At 45.6% G+C, this 20,377-nt stretch overlaps 1 protein-coding gene across 1 annotated transcript in view; it reads left to right on the forward strand.

Annotated features, from left to right (window-relative positions):
• Positions 1 to 20,377, forward strand: part of LOC311104452 (ubiquitin carboxyl-terminal hydrolase 43-like) — a gene marked incomplete at its 3' end in the record, with an annotated part of 121,055 nt that overhangs the window by 76,047 nt on the left and 24,631 nt on the right. Inside the window, exon 7 of the mRNA XM_084146291.1 lies at positions 10,432 to 10,594. Within this exon, the coding sequence (XP_084002417.1) occupies positions 10,432 to 10,594 (163 nt within the window). The remainder of the gene's footprint in view (positions 1 to 10,431; positions 10,595 to 20,377) is intronic.

The following is a 20,377-nucleotide window of genomic DNA, read 5'->3' on the forward strand; positions in this document are numbered from 1 at the left end:
AATCTGTCCCTTTTCCATTTCAGTCCCATGGTGAAATAAGCCTTTCTCAGTCAAGAGCATACGGAGGTACTGTATTAACAGAATGGGATGTACAACCGCTGTGAAATACCAAGGTATTATGTGAAAGTCTGTCCTTCCTCTGGTGGTGATCATTAAATGTTCTTTGTACTATAGTTTTTACCCTAACTGTGCACTGTTGGCACAAGCCTACCAAACATCAGGATGAACAACTGCTGAGGAGAAATGCATTGCTTCTTTTTTAACAAGATAATGAATGACCTTGCTGTGAGCAAACAGACACACACACATTTGTTTGTATACTTCGGGTCTGATAGATTCCATGAGCAATGTAGAATAAGAAGTCCTTGGGGAACATGTGTGCTTAAAACACATTTCAAACACATTTTCAGTATAACTCTAATGCTCAGATCTACTCAAACCACCATTATTTTCACGAAGATTTGCTGTCATCGAATGATTTATGTTTGAAGTATCTCTCCTCTATAATTGTACTGATGATGTGAAGGGCAAACAGACATTGTTCACAGAAGCCAGATGTGTGGATAGTTTCCCCACATTTTTCACCCTGTGTTTAGGAGAGTAGAAAGGGGAAACTGCTTGCTGTTGTCCCTGAAAATGAGACTTTTTTGCATCAACAATGGGCAAAGTGATTGGAGGAATCTCTGTCTCTCCTTTATCATCTTTGGTTAGACCACACATAATCGACTACTGTCGTAAGGGAGTCTCTTGGCAGTTTAATTGGTCTACACACACACACACACACACACACACACACACACACACAGTCAGACACTGAATCCTCCTGGGATGTTTTATCAGACTGTGTGCGTAGTGGGGTTGAGATGGAGAGGCCTTTCTCACCACCTCCCTGCTGAACAGAGCATCCTCATCTTCATGCACATACAGTCTGTTAACAGAACTCAAACTCACTGTTACACAATGAATACTGAGTAATCATTTTGTAATCATTATCTATCTGGCCTAAAGCTGACGGGCATGAAATGTGGTACTGTACTGACGGAGGAGGCTTCGCCTCAGCTTATACCTCATTGGGCTGTGTAATGTGCCTCTTTAAATCATGATGAGATGATCCCTGCTCGTAAACTTTTATGGTCACTGCTGCTAATGGAAGGTACATTTTGTGTACTTGAAATCAATATGCGTTTAGTGATCATGCACCGCAAGTACATTTAACTATGAATGGTGATGGTGTGGGAATGGAGTCGTGTCTGTTCTTCTCCAGAACAGTGTCGGCATTGATTTAAGAGATTCCTCTACTATACCACTCCAGTATTACTCCCTATGTTACATAGAGCATACTTTACTCACTACTTCTCTCAGTATGAAAAGAACGTGGGACTCTACAGAGCTCTGTTCAGCCTCTCTGCTTGAAAGAAATCCTTTCAGTTTAAATCAGACAGAAAAATAGTGTGGCTTTAGGTTTTGTATTTAATGCATCAATCGAGCCTGATTACTTTTTTTCAGACACCCCCCAAGAATAGTCATAAAAGGTTGAAGAATGTAGGGAGCTTTAGAAAGGAGCACCATGTCCCTCCTGCAGTCACTTTGGGTTAATTGGGTACAACAATATGTAGAAGTAAAAAGCTAAATTCTATGGTACAGGGATTATATCTCAAAATACCATGTTCTTACCGGGGGTCTCATTAGAACCAAGAGTGCCCTTCTTGCCTCTTTCATTTATCAGTTTTGTTGAGGAATGGTTATCACAGGTCCTGTCCTTAGGTATGTAATTAGAACACACATATGATACTGCATGCATGGTTCCTCTTTATCAAGGCTCGTTTTCTAATTGCTTGACCATTTGCTAATGCACAGGAAATACATCTAGTAGCTAGTGGTGTTTTCGCTACTTTTACTTCTATAGCGTTACTTTTTGACCTAGTTAGTTCAACAAACTTGATAGACTTACTTTCACCAGCATACATTTATAGGCTTGCTTTAGTGTATGTGTCACAGGCTGCCCCCACGTTTGCCAAGAGTTTGTAGGCTTAGGGACAGGTGGTATGTGGACACAGTTATCAAGTGTCTGTGAGAGAAGAGGGCAGCAATTGACAGCATTGGTCAGGTACAGGGCTGGCAGTGTCTTTGAGGAAATTAGTCCCTAAAGACTGACCAGACAGCAGCTAATTTCACCACAGCTTCTGGGTCAGGAGGACTGCCATAATGCCTCTATAGCTGGAAGTTAAAGTTTTTAAAGTGTTCATGTTCGGCCTTGCTCTTCTTACAGAAAACCTGAGCTCGTCTGAATTGTATAATAACTCCTAGACAGAGATGTTCAACAATGTAATGTTGCAGGCTTGTGCTTTGACAAACTGGATATGTCTGACTACCTAGACTGTCTGAATAAAGTGTCTCAGGTACCAATAGAATCTGTCAAGCTGAGGCATCAACTGAAATGAATTGTAGCACTTACTGTATGGCAAAAAAAAACAAGAGCCTTGGCACCATGCTACAGTACATTAGTTGGTGAATTCAGAGGGTGACTCACTTTAAACACATCAGCGATTGGCTGTCACTAATGGCTATCACTAAATGTCCTAGAAACTTGGTTATGTTCAAATTCATAAATATGTGAAGCAGGGGCTGTCCACCTCTGTTTGACACACAGCCTATCAGTAAAGTCACTTCACACCTTGATGAGCATTTTCATTTGGTGCTTGGAGATTGAGTAATTGAGCCGCTGTCAACAAGGTTTACATGAACTATCTACAATGTATGGAATCTCCCAGTGTGGCGCAAAAGATTAATGAAAGATGATGGTGTCTGGGAGTATGTTTCCTCCTGCCTGACCTTTCATGGCATGGTGAAATATGAAGAGAGGTGTAAGCACTTCCAATGTCAGTTTATGTAAACATTGATTCTGTACCCACAGAGCTCCATTGTCAAGGCAATTCTCATAGAAGTATCTTATTTCACATTCAGTGAAGTGCATCATACACACAGATAACAGGTTCTTTCCCCATCAGGTATTCCCCTTCTTCAGGTTGTATTGGGTTGACAGTGTCTTGGTTGTTCATACCAGGCTCATATTAAGGAAATTAATAACAGATTGCATGACTTTATCTAATCAATGACTGATCCAAACTCAGTCGACCCTGCAGCCCACCATGACATGGTTTGTCTATTGTGTCTCTAATATACTATGGTTGTAATACAGTATGCTGCCTGGCTGCCAGGCCATAGAGTTCCTCTGTCAGGGCATCAGTGGGATTTTCCACATGTGCTTCAATTTACTGTCTAACAAACAGCCAGGGCTTCCAGTTCAGGTGGAACTGATGTGGAACGCTTGTTTGAAAAGCCCAAAAATTAGTTCATGCTCCTCAGTGTGGACACATTCAGTCAGTCTGGCTAACTAGGTCACTCAGTGGAGGAGACGAACACAATGAAGTCATCACTAGGGCTGTTATGGTGACCGTATTACCGCCACAGCGGCGGCCACGAGTCATGACGGCAGTCAAATTCCACATGACCGTTTAGTCATGGTAATTAGGCTTCACCAAGCTCTGATGCTGCTTTGGTTATTAGTAGCCTACCAAACTTGCTAACTGCCTGGTACTCAGCACTATATTGTCCCTCTAATCACTCTGACATCCATGCAAATGTAATCGAAAATCTAATCAAACACTTCATGAGAGCCCATGAGCTCATGTTGCGCAACATTTCTATAGGCTATGCAATTGCGTAGTAGTGATGGCCTCTATTAAAAAGAGGAGGATCCCATCAGCTTTCTATAGGCTAGGCCTACTATATTTATTTCTCAACTTTCCTAATATTAAGGAGTATAGCCTACCTGTCTGGCATGAAAATGAACCACGGGAAAGCTTCCTCCATTCGTTATTTAAGTGCATAGATGACATGTATTTTTCCCCTGCCCCTGTTTAGAGACAGGTGCATGATAATGGCCATTCTAAGTCAAAACAAATGTCACACATATATTATTTAGTATATGTAAAGACAAAATTAAATCAAGTGACAATATTAGCCTATCACTTGTGGAGCTGCTCTTCCTCCCGGGGAAGGACTGCCCGTTCCATGATCTCGCCATCACGGTTGACAACTCCGTTGTGTCCTCCTCCCAGAGTGCGAAGAGCCTTGGCGTGACCCTGGACAACACCCTGTCGTTCTCCGCTAACATCAAGGCGGTGACCCGATCCTGCAGGTTCATGCTCTACAACATTCGGAGAGTACGACCCTGCCTTACACAGGAAGCGGCACAGGTCCTAATCCAGGCACTTGTCATCTGCCGTCTGGATTACTGCAACTCGCTGTTGGCTGGGCTCCCTGCCTGTGCCATTAAACCCCTACAACTCATCCAGAATGCTGCAGCCCGTCTGGTGTTCAACCTTCCCAAGTTCTCTCACGTCACCCCCCTCCTCCGCACACTCCACTGGCTTCCAGTTGAAGCTCGCATCCGTTACAAGACCATGGTGCTTGCCTATGGAGCATTGAGGGGAACGGCACCTCCGTACCTTCAGGCTCTGATCAGTCCCTACACCCAAACGAGGGCATTGCGTTCATCCACCTCTGGCCTGCTGACTCCCCTTCCTCTGCGGAAGCATAGTTCCCGCTCAGCCCAGTCAAAACTGTTCGCTGCTCTGGCACCCCAATGGTGGAACAAGCTCCCTCACGACGCCAGGACAGCGGAGTCACTCACCACCTTCCGGAGACATTTGAAACCCCACCTCTTTAAGGAATACCTGGGATAGGATAAAGTAATCCTTCTACCCCCCCCCCCCCCCAAAATTTTATTTATTTATTGTAAAGTGGTTAACCCACTGGCTATAGGGTGAATGCACCAATTTGTAAGTCGCTCTGGATAAGAGCGTCTGCTAAATGACGTAAATGTAAATGTGAATAATATACACTGCTCAAAAAAATAAAGGGAACACTAAAATAACACATCCTAGATCTGAATGAATGAAATAATCTTATTAAATACTTTTTTCTTTACATAGTTGAATGTGCTGACAACAAAATCACACAAATTATCAATGGAAATCAAATGTATCAACCCATGGAGGTCTGGATTTGGAGTCACCCTCAAAATTAAAGTGGAAAACCACACTACAGGCTGATCCAACTTTGATGTAATGTCCTTAAAACAAGTCAAAATGAGGCTCAGTAGTGTGTGTGGCCTCCACGTGCCTGTATGACCCCCCTACAATGCCTGGGCATGCTCCTGATGAGGTGGCGGATGGTCTCCTGAGGGATCTCCTCCCAGACCTGGACTAAAGCATCCGCCAACTCCTGGACAGTCTGTGGTGCAACGTGGTGTTGGTGGATGGAGCGAGACATGATGTCCCAGATGTGCTCAATTGGATTCAGGTCTGGGGAACGGGCGGGCCAGTCCATAGCATCAATGCCTTCCTCTTGCAGGAACTGCTGACACACTCCAGCCACATGAGGTCTAGCATTGTCTTGCATTAGGAGGAACCCAGGGCCAACCGCACCAGCATATGGTCTCACAAGGGGTCTGAGGATCTCATCTCGGTACCTAATGGCAGTCAGGCTACCTCTGGCGAGCACATGGAGGGCTGTGCGGCCCCCCAAAGAAATGCCACCCCACACCATGACTGACCCACCGCCAAACCGGTCATGCTGGAGGATGTTGCAGGCAGCAGAACGTTCTCCACGGCGTCTCCAGACTCTGTCACGTCTGTCACATGTGCTCAGTGTGAACCTACTTTCATCTGTGAAGAGCACAGGGCGCCAGTGGCGAATTTGCCAATCTTGGTGTTCTCTGGCAAATGCCAAACGTCCTGCACAGTGTTGGGCTGTAAGCACAACCCCCACCTGTGGACGTTGAGCCCTCATACCACCCTCATGGAGTCTGTTTCTGACCGTTTGAGCAGACACATGCACATTTGTGGCCTGCTGGAGGTCATTTTGCAGGGCTCTGGCAGTGCTCCTCCTGCTCCTCCTTGCACAAAGGCGGAGGTAGCAGTCCTGCTGCTGGGTTGTTGCCCTCCTACGGCCTCCTCCACGTCTCCTGATGTACTGGCCTGTCTCCTGGTAGCGCCTCCATGCTCTGGACACTACGCTGACAGACACAGCAAACCTTCTTGCCACAGTTCGCATTGATGTGCCATCCTGGATGAGCTGCACTACCTGAGCCACTTGTGTGGGTTGTAGACGCCGTCTCATGCTACCACTAGAGTGAAAGCACCGCCAGCATTCAAAAGTGACCAAAACATCAGACAGGAAGCATAGGAACTGAGAAGTGGTCTGTGGTCACCACCTGCAAAACCAGTCCTTTATTGGGGGTGTCTTGCTAATTGCCTATAATTTCCACCTGTTGTCTATTCCATTTGCACAACAGCATGTGAAATGTATTGTCAATCAGTGTTGCTTCCTAAGTGGACAGTTTGATTTCACATAAGTGTGATTGACTTGGAGTTACATTGTGTTGTTTAAGTGTTCCCTTTATTTTTTTGAGCAGTGTATTATCACTTGTGAATGATGCCCAGCTTGTGTGCAGTAAGGCAAGAAACATTGCATGCCTTTTATATTCGCACACCTCATGTAGCCTAGCCCATAGGCCTATATGTTTTGATAAGGTTTGTATCACAACTAAAGTGGCCAAATAACTTCTTAAAATGAAGCGCGTTAATCCACCTTACAACAGGTGTAGAACCTAACTGGCATACATACTGTACGCAGTGCGTGAGTTTCAAGTTTGGGGAAGATAATTTTCACCATAGAAATTCACCGTTATAATAAAAGCATTACATGCATAATCGCATTTGCGGTCACTTTTGAGAATGGCGTTTTCCCGCTAATTGATTACATTTTGGAACATTCGCGCTTATAGCCTACTGCCTTGTGTGCATTACTGCGCTTCTAATGTGAAGAAATAACCTAATAGTTTATCAACATTTTAAGCTAAACTTTCTGATCTGTTGCGTCAGCCTCATTTTATTTTTTTTATGCTGGTAGTTGTATTAATTTGGGATCTATCGCATCCCACAACTGTCCCAGACTATGTTTGGAATATTTATTTCTCGCATAGAATAGGTCAACTTTTGTATTATGGGGGATATTAGATTGACATAGGCTAGTGCTTTTTCTGTTCGTTAGGCCTACTCATCTTGTTGGCTGAAGAAAAGGAAATGTGGACAGTTCTTCCAATATCTTCAATGTGCGAATCGGAATTGGATGAGGACACGCGCAGTTGCGTCCCCGATGTGTCTGTCTTCACTTGTAGCCTGTGAGAAAGACCTGATCATGTGATGGGCATTGGCTAATAAGAGTTGAGCTATCTGAGAGAGCCATGTGAGTGAGAGGTGCTTCGGAGCACGCAGTCGGGAGAAGGGAATTATAATTATTATATTCAGCCCAAGGGCACAACGGCCACTGGCCTCAAATGGCATGGATTTCTTAGGGGGCATTACGGCGCCACAAAGGGGATGCCGCCGGGAAATTCGAGGCATTATCAAGTGCAAATTGTGAATGAGAGAAATAACAAAGCAGAGCTCATGCCTTTCATGCAACTTTTTTCAAATCAACCTTAGTCGCATCATGCAGCCTTAGAATGTATTAAAAATACAAACGTTGGGCTATACGTTTTGATCACAACTAAAGTTGCATAAATAACTCTAAATTAAGCAAATAGGAAGACCTGTTTCTTTGTTAACCGCTCAACACAGAATAGCTGCATGTGCGCACTCCCTCAGAAATCTTTTGGAGAAAACATCCTTTCGATTGGATTCATACTATAAAATAATATAGTAATAATTTTATTTTTTATAATATAAAATAATGCCACGGAATCCTAAGCAAATCTTGTCTGCTAAATGAACTAGTGTAGCCCACAGCCATATGGCATAGCCAGATCAGGGCCTAACATAAGGACAAAGAGTATCCAGGCTCTGTCATAGCCGGCCGCGACCGGGAGACCCATGGGGCGGCGCACAATTGGCCCAGCGTCGTCCAGGGTAGGGGAGGGAATGGCCGGCAGGGATGTAGCTCAGTTGGTAGAGCATGGCATTTGCAACGCCAGGGTTGTGGGTTAGATTCCCACGGGGGGCCAGTATGAAAAAAATATAAAAGAATTTAAAAAATTATGTATGCACTCACTAACTGTATGTCGCTCTGGATAAGAGCGTCTGCTAAAATGACTAAAATGTAAAATGTAAATATGCTATTCTGTTCTTCTGAAGTAGACTACATTTTCTTCATATCCTGTCTAAAATACATAATGGATTTATTGTGAAGGTGTAGGCTATGGATTTCTTAGACTATTTAAAATGTAGATGTTCCAAAGGTCTGCATCAGTGGCTTGTAGTCTATGCGTGAAAGCCAGGAGATGCTAAATGTGTTTATGTTAATTAACGGTCAATTACTGTGAGACCGGCAGTTATTTGCTTGACAATCACTGGCTGACAAAATGTCATGACCACCATCGCCCTAGTCATAACTGACATCTCAGTTCCGGTATGTGGTCAGTTTGGTGTCTCTTTCTTTGCTATAGGGCTTCACAGCTTTCTGGAAACCAGTCAATACCTGACCCTGCTAATCCAATTATTGAAGTGGATCTCTTTGGGGGCAGAGGTGTTTAATTACTGGCTTTCACAGTGTTCAGGCTGGCTCATCCTGTCCTTCACATCTGCCAGGGAATTGAAAATGAAAGTGTTTCTCAGACGTAACCCTAGACTACAGGAGAGTGAATACACACCTATTCCATGATCTTATAGAGAGTCATATCACTCATCACAGGAGACCACGATCAACAGGCATATTAAATTATGTGTGTGTGTGTGTGTGGGTACGCGGGCGAGCGTGTGTGTGTGTGTGTGTGTGTACAAGTTCAAGTCTCTGTGAAGCTACAGGAATCTGCCGTGGGCTATTTTGACACTCCATCCATCCTTCTGAAAAGCTGACATCAACCTAAAGGTAGGAAACCAGTTGTAATTTAAAGACCAGTGAAAATACCTTGGGGGAGAAACAGTACATTTCTGATGCCCAGCCATAAAGAAATCCACTTTGATTTAATGACTGATGAGAGGCCTCCTCCCACCCAGCATCAATCACATGGAGACAGTCCATGAGGTGACCTCTGCATTTTACTGCTGAATTATGAACGTTTCACCATTAAAGAAGAGATTCTTTACATAAATCATCCTCACAGCAATCATAGGTCAACACTTATGTAAATTGCAGAGCATGATTGAAGAGAGTTTGATCAGCTGCTTGATTAGTTGAACATGAATAAATAAAGGGCGGTGCATACTTTTCCTCATTATGCTCACTCTCGGGTCAGGGCTCTATCATATCAAATCAGAGCTGTTTACATGAAGTGTCTGATTGATATTGAATAGGCCTTTGTCCCCATCTGTTCCTTCACTCTCCTATATCCTGGTATTAGACCTGTGGTGTGGCTGGATTGAATGGTGTGATATTTGCACACAGAGGATCTTGGCAGCTTTGGGGCCCTCAAGCGTGACATTCACCGTTGGCAATGATTAATTGTGCACTGGGTGGGTGTAAACAGCAGTGTTTAAAACAACGCTGTGGTTTTGGGAGAACACTGTCGCCGGGCCAATCAATAGCTGCTCATTTCTGTCTACGGTCCTAATTTACCATGTGATTTATCACCAAGTATTTTGGGGAGCCAGTGACGTAAGACGCCACCCCCGCCTGATGGAAGTTGTGATCTCCACATTGTCTGTAGGTTGGTAATCTCGTTCCCAGATACTCCTGCCCAAATGTGCGTAGAGTCTGGTGGACCAGCGCGTCAAACTTGGCCTTCGTTAGCCAAAACATAGAGCTGGGAGAAACTCCCGGCGCATAGGCATTGGCTTAATCTAACTAATCTACCAACCAATCATCTCCCACAACACCTTCCCCCTAACCTTTCCCTGTACGCTAGTACACCACAAACACAGAGCACCACAAGCACAGAGCACTACAAGCACACCACACCACAAGCACGTGTGATTCATTAAAATGAAATTATGACCAATACTTGGCCATAGAATCACTCCCATAGGATTCTATGGTCACTCCCACTATGGCAAACATTGAGTGGTTGATATCCCAGGCGTATATGCGCTGTGCGCAATAGCCTGGGGATGAGGTTAGTAGGTTGGTAACACAGCATCTGCTAACGTCACATCTGTGAGTGCTGTAATTTCAGCAGGCTTTTGCTCAGTCACACTCCACAGTCTGAGGGAAGAGAAGTTAGCTGGTGAGAAGTGCTGGCACCCACCAGGAGTGAAAAGCTGCATCAGATAAGACCTCCTGCTGGGATTGGCTGCAGCGCCTGCTCCATCTGTTCTCCCTTCTGATTCGCTCCTCCCCAAATACAACGTCTCGCCACGTCTTATATTTAACTTTCCTTCACTCTTCCCCCCCCCTCTTCTCGCCTCCCTCTTTCCTCCTCTCCTGCAGGGTACCACCACAGCCTGCCGTCCTCGCCGTACTCCTCCGGGTCCGAAGGTCAAAGGTTACCTCCATCCGGAACGTTGTCATCAGAGTTCCTGAACCATGGTGTGCCGGTGAAGATCCTGTTGCTGGTGTGCAATGCCGCCTGGAATGCCCAGCAGGCTGTCAGGTTAGGTGACTGTTTCAAACACACTCTGGTGTTGTTCACGTCTTCAAACTGTCACTCAGAAGTGAAAGAGAAAGTTACAGTTACAACATAAGGTCATGAGTAATTTCTAACTCGTTATTGAAAATATAGACTTTTCATTCGACTTTGGGCCAGCAGTAAAGCACCTCACGGCTTTAATGTCGATGGGGGAAATATACAGCACAGAAAGGCCTCTACTATCATGTGACGGTTGAATGAGTCACAGTCAATGAGTCACAGCCTCTGAGAGTTTCTTGTCAATCTCATTGAGAGGCGAGTCTCCAACTGAATGGTTGTGAAATTTGACATCTGACACGATGGAGTAATCCATCAGACATCCAGCCCGACATCGGTGGAGGGATCAATACTCGCTCAGGAGCAGTGGCGGCTCCTGAAAAAATTCTCAGGGGGGGCAATTTTTCTGATGATTTAGGTGACCTACACACATTTTAAAAAAGATATGTCCAGCAACAACATGAAGACAGGGGCAGCATATAAGTTAATACCAGAAGCATTTATTGACTGATCTCAAAAGTGTTGGCTTACAAAAGCAAAATAAGTTATCACAGTAAAAATAATCAAGGGTGTTCTTTCACATTCCTCAACACTGCATAAACAATATGCATTTCCATAAAACACCTCATCTAATTGTGCCACAAAGTTGACAAGTCCAAGAAAAATACCAGGGTTGGTGGAGCCCTCAGTTTCATCTTTGCCTCGCAAAGCTAACTCAAACACTCCGCAAAACTTCACACACTGGATTAGCCGGCTGAGGATGTGGCGGTTCTTGCTAACCTCATCGTTGTGGCGGCGGACAGCTAGCCTGTATCCCTCATCCAGTTGAGTGGCAATGTTCACTCTCCCCAAAGCAGACAATCTCAAACAGCTATCCATGTGGGTCTTTGACAGCTCATGTTTCTTAATCTTTTCTGAAAGATGGTGCATGTCCGTTACACCAGTCGCTGTCCAAGCGGTGCTGTCTGCCGTGCCGCCTTCAGGGTGAAAGAGTAAGCAGGGGTAGCAGAAGACTGCATTAGCTACATCGCAGCCTGCTAGCCAGGTTTTTCGTTCGTACCAATTTTTTGAAAATCCTCGGGTGTAGGACTTTCCCCCTTTAGTAGAAACCTGTTGAATTATTAAATTTGGTCTGGGAGGTCCTAATTGTTTCGTTGCCAATTTATCTTGATTTGTTCACCGACAAAAAGGAACTTCTTTCAAAGAGACAATCGAGTTGCACTGAACGCTAGCCATCTTGACAGTAGTACGTGAATTGATTGACGCTGCTACCCGCTCTTTTCTTAGTTCATGGTTATGTTACGTATGACGAAAGCGCGTAAGTGCAAGCCCTCCCGGAACCCATAGAGATTGTATTGAAAGCTCTGATATTTGAAAAAAAAGATTTTACATGAGAGTCTATGAGAGACTTCTGGGGCGATTTTCAACCTGACTGAAATCGCCCCAAAAGGGGCGGGGCCATTTGAAGCACGACTTTAGCCTGATTGGACATTTAGTGGCAGATCAGACGTCTAGATTAGAACACTGATAACTACTGTTGCCGTGATATAATTGATTAGGAAAAAAATCCCTTCCTTTTCCCGTTTGGCAGTGCGTCGCCCATATCGCCCTAATGAACACACCGCCCCTGCTCAGGAGACCTCACCGAGTCGGCCATGAGAAATCCAATCCCATCCAGAAGGCTTAGTGTCTCTCAGTGTTCTCCCATGCCTCAATATTGCTGATGAACCCTCCCACTGGGCACACACTGATGTCAGATGTCAAACTTTACAACCAATCAACGTTGTTTCAACGTAATTTGTCAACGTATTGTTACGTGGAATCAACGTGGAAAATACATTGGATTTGAAAAAAGTAATCAACCAGTAGTGTTTTCATCTAATTTCAACCAGCGTTGTAAACATAAAAATGTGGGTAAAACTTCAGCTTAAAGGAAAGGTTCACCCATTTTGAATGTTATATTGTTTTTGTGCATCTCTGAGTGATGTTCTATCAATTCCCTGGGTCATTTCATGTTTTCATGTGTATCTGGGTTATTGGCGTTCAAGCAGGCAGAAATCCGGCTGGTATGACCTGGCACTGTGATAAAGTCACTCTCACTACACTGGAAGTTAATAGGAATAGGACTTTTAAATTGTGAAAACGTCTATCATACATGTCAGATTTCAATACTGGCCGATGTCATAACACGGGAGGATGTCTTCTCTCGAATGAGCCATTGATTTTATTTTTGCAATATTCCTACCTCGAGAAATGTTTTATTTAACAAAGGGTCTAGCACATTTTTCCTATTTGTCTGCCTCTATAGTCCAGGGTGCATTGCATGGTGCCGTTGCCAGACATATTAAAGAAAGGAGATAGAAATCCAATGAATGTGTCACGATCGTTTACTGAAGATACGGACCAAGGCGCAGCGTGATAAGCGTACATTTTATTAAACGATTAGACACACGACAAAACAACAAACAAACGATAACGTGAAGTCCTAGGTTAACAAAACAAACCTTAACGGAACAAGATCCCACACCGACTAGTGCCAAACAGGCTGCCTAAGTATGGGCCCCAATCAGAGACAACGAGATACAGCTGCCTCTGATTGGGAACCACCCTGGCCAACATAGATCTAAACGATCTAGCACATCAACATAGAAAATATAACATAGAAACTCCACACCCTGGCTCAACATTTAAGAGTCCCCAGAGCCAGGGCGTGACAGAATGAAGGAACGTATAACGCCCCACCCAGCAGACTGTCGACCAATCGCATTCACATTGTCATGCTGTGTCACCCAGTTGCTAAGCTAATCATCACGCAATCCCTTCTCAAAGTCAGTGTATATGTCGAGAAACGTGCAGTACCAGTCAAAAGTTTGGACACACCTACTCATTCAAGGGTTTTTCTATATTTTTACTATTTTCTGCATTGTAGAATAATAGTGAAGACATCAAAACTATGAAATAACACATGGAATCATGTAGTAACCCAAAATGTGTTAAACAAATAAAAATAGATTTTATATTTGAGATTCTTCAAAGTAGCCACCCTTTGCCTTGATGACAGCTTTGCACACTCTTGGCATTCTCTCAACCAGCTTCATGAGGTAGTCACCTGGAATGCATTTCAATTAAAAGGTGTGCCTTGTTAAAAGTTAATTTGTGGAATTTCTTTCCTTCTTAATGCGTTTGAGCCAATCAGATGTGTTGTGACAAGGTAGGGGTGGTATACAGAAGATAGCCCTATTTGGTAAAAGACCAAGTCCATATTATGGCAAGAACAGCTCAAATAAGCAAAGAGAAATGACAGTCCATTATTACTTTAAGACACGAAGGTCAGTCAATCCGGAAAATATCAAGAACTTTGAAAGTTTCTTCAAGTGCAGTTGCAAAAACCATGAAGCGCTATGATGAAACTGGCTCTCATGAGGACCGTCACAGGAAAGGAAGACCCAGAGTTTCCTCTTTTGCAGAGGATAAGTTCATTAGAGTTACCAGCCTCAGAAATTGCAGGCCAAATAAATGCTTCACAGAGTTCAAGTCACAGACACATCTCAACATCAACTGTTGGAGACTGCGTGAATCAGGCCTTCATGGTCAAATTGCTGCAAAGAAACCACTCCTAAAGGACACCAATAAGAAGAAGAGACTTGCTTGGGCCAAGAAACACGAGCAATGGACATTAGACCGGTGGAAATCTGTACTTTGGTCTGATGAGTCCAAATCTGAGATTTTTGGTTCCAATCGCTGTGTCTTTGTGAGACGCAGAGTAGGTGAACGGATGATCTCCGCATGGGTGGTTCCCACCGTGAAGCATGGAGGAGGAGGTGTGATGGTGCTTTGCTGGTGACACTGTCTGTGATTTATTTAGTATTCAAGGCGCACTTAACCAGCATGGCTACCACAGCATTCTGCAGCGATACGCCATCCCATCTGGTTTGCGCTGAGTGGGACTATCATTTGTTTTTCAACAGGACAATGACCCAACACACCTCCAGGCTGTGTAAGGCCTATTTGACCAAGAAGGAGAGTGATGGAGTGCTGAATCAGATGACCTGGCCTCCACAATCACCCGACCTCAACCCAATTGAGATGGATTGGGATGAGTTGGACCGCAGAGTGAAGGAAAAGCAGCCAACAAGTGCTCAGCATATGTGGGAACTCCTTCAAGACTGTTGGAAAATAATTCCAGGTGAAGCTGGTTAAGAGAATGCCAAGAGTGTGCAAAGCTGTCATCAAGGCAAAGGGTGGCTACTTTGAGGAATCTAAAATCTAAAATATATTTTGATTTGTTTAACACTTGCCAGCAAAGCCACTACACAACACAACACTAAACAATAGATTAATTGCACTACAACGGTGACAAACGGTGCCCACAAACTGTTAGGGCAACATAAGGCTGTCCCAACATCATGCTATACCTGACTGCTACACCTGGCTGATATGGCTGACTTGCTTAAACAAATGTGGTTTCTACTGACAATTGAGATGTACAAACTATGGCAAAAGGGGACGACGAGAGGATAAGAGGCAATCCGTAACTTCGATTAAGACATTAATGAGCGAGCTAGGACGGACGTAGTCAATATAACTATTTGTTTAACACTTTTGAAATGTACAGTGACAGAATTCAGAACATGGGCCATTCTTACAGTGTTCTCCCTGTACACCAAGTCAGAACCGTAGGATAAATAAAGGGGGCATATAAGCAGACAATGAAAGCGCTTACAATATTCGATGATTACACTTCTCTAAAACAGGTTATAGGCTACATGTGCACCACCAAGTCAGAACAGTAGGCGAAATTAAGAGGGGTAAATAGACCAAATGATTAGGGTGAGGCACATGGGCTACTAACATTTTACTACACAACAAACACTTAGTATTACTTTCTTAGCTACAGTATACATATCTCCCTGGCATATTACATCATTTATGCAGCAGCATACGATAGCTTTTTGGACTCACCTTGTTGTGCTGTGCTCACTTGAACAGGAAGGTGGCGCGGCGGTCCTTCATGGGCAAATGTTGTCATCAAAGAAAGAGAAAGAGGCCAGATTTACAATTCCGAGTTGGATGACCGTTCAAAACGTATTGTCCCAGTCGGAGCGCATTTATTCCTGACTTCCCAGTTGTCTTGAACTCACTGAAGATAAGTTTTCGCAGTTCCGAGTTAACAGTTGTTTTGAGCGCGGCACAAATCATGCTTCACTGACAGCATGGCCAATGTTGAATGTTTATCATTTTAAACTTGGAAAAGAGACCTTAATCCCAGATTTGGGACCACATAGCCACTCCACTGAATAGCAGGCTAGTAATTGCTTTGCAATTAGCCACTGTCACCGATTCCTTCCAAACCACTCATTGTTGATTTTGCGATTTCCAACTTGTTGTGTAATGTTTATGTCCAATGGCCGATGAGCACCAATACGTTTTATCTATAATTTCTCTTCATTATTTATCTTCATATGACAAGGTTTAAAAAGGATTTGCCAGTAGATTGTCGACTTGATTCATGATGATGACGGCTACCTAAGATTTTGAAAGTATGATGTTGACATGATCAGTCCAATCAAAGCTACTGTACATATAACATGATTTGACATCATTTTATCTGTGGCCAATGACCTTGAGCCTTCTTGGATGGGCACTTCTAATGTAACTCTATGGCAGCACGCAAGGGGCTTGAATTTTCTAGCTCTACCCTTAGACTTGGCGGTGAGGTAGTGTCCCCATGAGTGACAGAACACTGAGCCAATCACGGCGCAACGCTCCGTATTGTCACGCCCTGACTCAGAGGACGCTTGTATGTTGAGTCAGGGTGTGTATTTTCCTTGCTGTGTTTTGTTCTATGTTGTGAATCTAGTATTTCTAGATCTATGTTGGCCGGTGTGGTTCCCAATCAGAGGCAGCTGTCGCTCGTTGTCTCTGATTGGGGACCATACTTAGGCAGCCTATTGGCACTAGTGGGTTGTGGGATCTTGTTCCGTGTTAGGTATGTTTGTTTTGTGTACCTTGGACTTCACGTTTCGTTTCTTGTTTTGTTGGTTGTTTATTCATTTAAATAAACATGTACGCATATCACGCTGCACCTTGGTCTGATCCGTCGATGAACGAACGTGACAGAAGATCCCACCAAACGAGGACCAAGCAGCGTGTTCAGGAGCAAACGCCGGGAATTCAACAGGAGGTTACATTAGTAGATGTCCTCCTCGGTTGGGGGAGAATTACGGCGGAGGAGGCCGTCCGTTACCGGAAGGCGATGAAGGAGGATGCCCAGGTAGGAGAGGAGAAACGGCGCCAACAGGCAGCAGAAGGAGTGGGGGTTAATAAAGGAACCCAGTCCCGCTCCTCGCACCAAGAAAGTGGTGCGTGTCGCCAGTCCGGTCCGGCCCGTTCCTGCTTCCCGCACTAAACCAGTGGTGCGTGTTCCCAGTCCGGTCCGGCCCGTTCCTGCTTCCCGCACTAAGCCAGTGGTGCGTGTTCCCAGTACGGCCCGACCCGTTCCTGCCCCTCGCACCAAGCCAGTGGTGCGCGTCGCCAGTCCGGCCTGTCCTTTTCCTGCTTCCCGCACCAAGCCAGTGGTGCGCGTCGCCAGCCCGGCCCGGCCTGTTCCTGCTCCTCGCACCAAGCCAGTGGTGCGCGTCGCCGGCCCGGTCCGGCCTGTTCCTGCCCCTCGCACCAAGCCAGTGGTGCGCGTCGCCAGCCCGGTCCGGCCTGTTCCTGCTCCTCGCACCAAGCCAGTGGTGCGCGTCGCCAGCCCGGTCCAGCCTGTTCCTGTCCCTCGCACCAAGCCAGTGGTGCGCGTCGCCAGCCCGGCCCGGCCTGTTCCTGCTCCCCGCACCAGGCCAGTGGTGCGCGTCGCCAGTCCGGTACGGCCCGTTCCTGCTCCCCGCACCAAGCCAGTGGTGCGCGTTGCCAGCCCGGTCCGGCCTGTTCCTGCTCCTCGCACCAAGCCAGTGGTGCGCGTCGCCAGCCCGGTCCGGCCTGTTCCTGTCCCTCGCACCAAGACAGTGGTGCGCGTCGCCAGCCCGGCCCGGCCTGTTCCTGTCCCTCGCACCAAGCCAGTGGTGCGCGTCGCCAGCCCGGTCCGGCCTGTTCCTGCTCCTCGCACCAAGCCAGTGGTGCGTGTGTCCAGTCCGGCACCACTCCGGAGCCAGAGCAATCCACTCCACCGGGGTCCATCGCCGGTCAGCGGCACCACTCCGGAGCCAGAGCAGTCCGCACCACCGGTGCCTGATCCAGCTCCGGTCAGCGGCTCCACTCCGGAGCCAGAGCAGTTCGCTCCACCGTCGTCGGGTCCAGCTCCAGTCAGCGGTTCCAGTCCAGACCCAGACGTCAGCCCCTCTACATGTTCGGGGTCTCCCACACCAGGGTCCAGACAGGGCTTGGTACATCGTGGGAGGAAGGAGAGGGGAAGCAGCGCGCCGAGGTCCAGACCAGACCAGGGGCGTAACAGGGAGGCGGAGAGTAAGAGGTCGTCACGCCCGGAGCCGGATCCACCTCCGAGGCGGAATGCCCACCCGGCCCCTACCCTGTTATGTTTATGTTGTGCGGTCGGAGTCCGCACCTTTGCGGGGGGGTACTGTCACACCCTGACTCAGAGGACGCTTGTATGTTGAGTCAGGGTGTGTATTTTCCTTGCTGTGTTTTGTTCTATGTTGTGAATCTAGTATTTCTAGATCTATGTTGGCCGGTGTGGTTCCCAATCAGAGGCAGCTGTCGCTCGTTGTCTCTGATTGGGGACCATACTTAGGCAGCCTATTGGCACTAGTGGGTTGTGGGATCTTGTTCCGTGTTAGGTATGTTTGTTTTGTGTACCTTGGACTTCACGTTTCGTTTCTTGTTTTGTTGGTTGTTTATTCATTTAAATAAACATGTACGCATATCACGCTGCGCCTTGGTCTGACCCGTCTGTAAGCGAATGTGACACGTATTTTCTGCTGGCTTGCCCCACCACCATTTTGGGGGGCTCAAAACAGGCTCTGCCCCACCTGCCCTGAATGACGGGTCGCCACTAAAGCTGATCAATGTCTAAATGTGTTGACATGATAGCTCAGCTGAAACAAATTGTTTCCATAGCTTAGCAGGGTACATAGAGGTAGGTGTCTGGATGGTGGACTTGATCTCACTGATATTGAAACAATATCAAATAAAATGTCTAATCAGATCTAAAATTCAACATAATATTCAACGCAATTTCAACGTATACATAGTTCTGATGTTTATGTTGAAATTAGATTGACTTAACAACCTGTTAGTCAGGTTAAGTCAATGTATTTAAGTTTAAGTCATACCCTAATTTCAATGTTTAACGCTGGTTGAAATTAGATGAACAGTACTGGTTGATTACTTTTTTCAAATCCAATGTATTTTCCATGTTTATTCCACGTCACAACACGTTGACAAATTACGTTGAACAATGTTGATTCAACCTGTGTGTGCCAAGTGGGCTCAGACCTGTCTCTGTCTCATCTCGTGAAGGGTGAAGATATTTGTGTGCAGAGAAAATGACATGTGGATTGCACTCTTTGTCTTTCTCTTATTGTCCTACAGGGAATAGGTTTGCAGGTACATTCCTCTAACCAGCACAGTGTGACATTTCCATTTCAGTGTCATTGCTTTGTTTAACCGTCAACTACAAAGTGAGTGAATACATTTTTGAAGACCTTGATCTCAATCCACTACATCCGCCGATGTCACACTTCCGCATCTGCGATGAAAGGTATCAGAGCTAAAGCGAAAATCGGTCTTCTCACAAAATCGTCTGTAGCGTCCAAACGAAACATAAGACACTCACAAACTCTACGACACCTACACGAGTCTTGGAAGTCGTCTGAAGTCGGTACAGCCGATTTGCCAACTTCTGTCTGTAGCGTCCGAGCAGTTTGGTGGCTACACACTTTCTGTGGAAAGGTGAGACTCTCAGTTTGGTGGGCTACACACTTTCTGTGGAAAGGTGAGACTCAGTTTGGTGGGCTACACACTTTCTGTGGAAAGGTGAGACTCTCAGTTTGGTGGGCTACACACTTTCTGTGGAAAGGTGAGACTCTCAGTTTGGTGGCTACACACTTTCTGTGGAAAGGTGAGACTCTCAGTTTGGTGGGCTACACACTTTCTGTGGAAAGGTGAGACTCAGTTTGGTGGGCTACACACTTTCTGTGGAAAGGTGAGACTCAGTTTGGTGGGCTATACACTTTCTGTGGAAAGGTGAGACTCTCAGTTTGGTGGGCTACACACTTTCTGTGGAAAGGTGAGACTCTCAGTTTGGTGGGCTACACACTTTCTGTGGAAAGGTGAGACTCTCAGTTTGGTGGGCTACACACTTTCTGTGGAAAGGTGAGACTCTCACGAACACGTACGTCAGTTGTTTTGCTCTAGGATGCCCACAATGAGTCGTCTGAAGGTCTCCCAGTACCAGTTGAAAAAATTAATGGAAGTACAGTATATATGGAGACTGTTTAGTGCCAAAAATAAGGGGTTAAATACCTCTGTCAGATATAGGACAGACACTTTTTTGGGACTATCTGTTGTTCTAAGTAGTGAATCTGTTATTCAATGCGTTTGTATGGGCTAATAGCAGTAAACCCAAATAAAATTCTAAAACAATTCCATATAACTTAGTAGAAGAGTCTTATTTCCATGCAGACAGACTGCCTGTTGTGGAGAGAGATGCGGTGCGGATCAGTGGGAATTCTGACACAGTTCATAGTCTCCATCGCATGATCTTATCACAAGTCTCTTTTAGGGAGATAA

The sequence above is a fragment of the Coregonus lavaretus genome, assembly GCF_964263955.1.
Source record: "Coregonus lavaretus genome assembly, chromosome: 28".
Classification (NCBI taxonomy): domain Eukaryota; kingdom Metazoa; phylum Chordata; class Actinopteri; order Salmoniformes; family Salmonidae; genus Coregonus; species Coregonus lavaretus.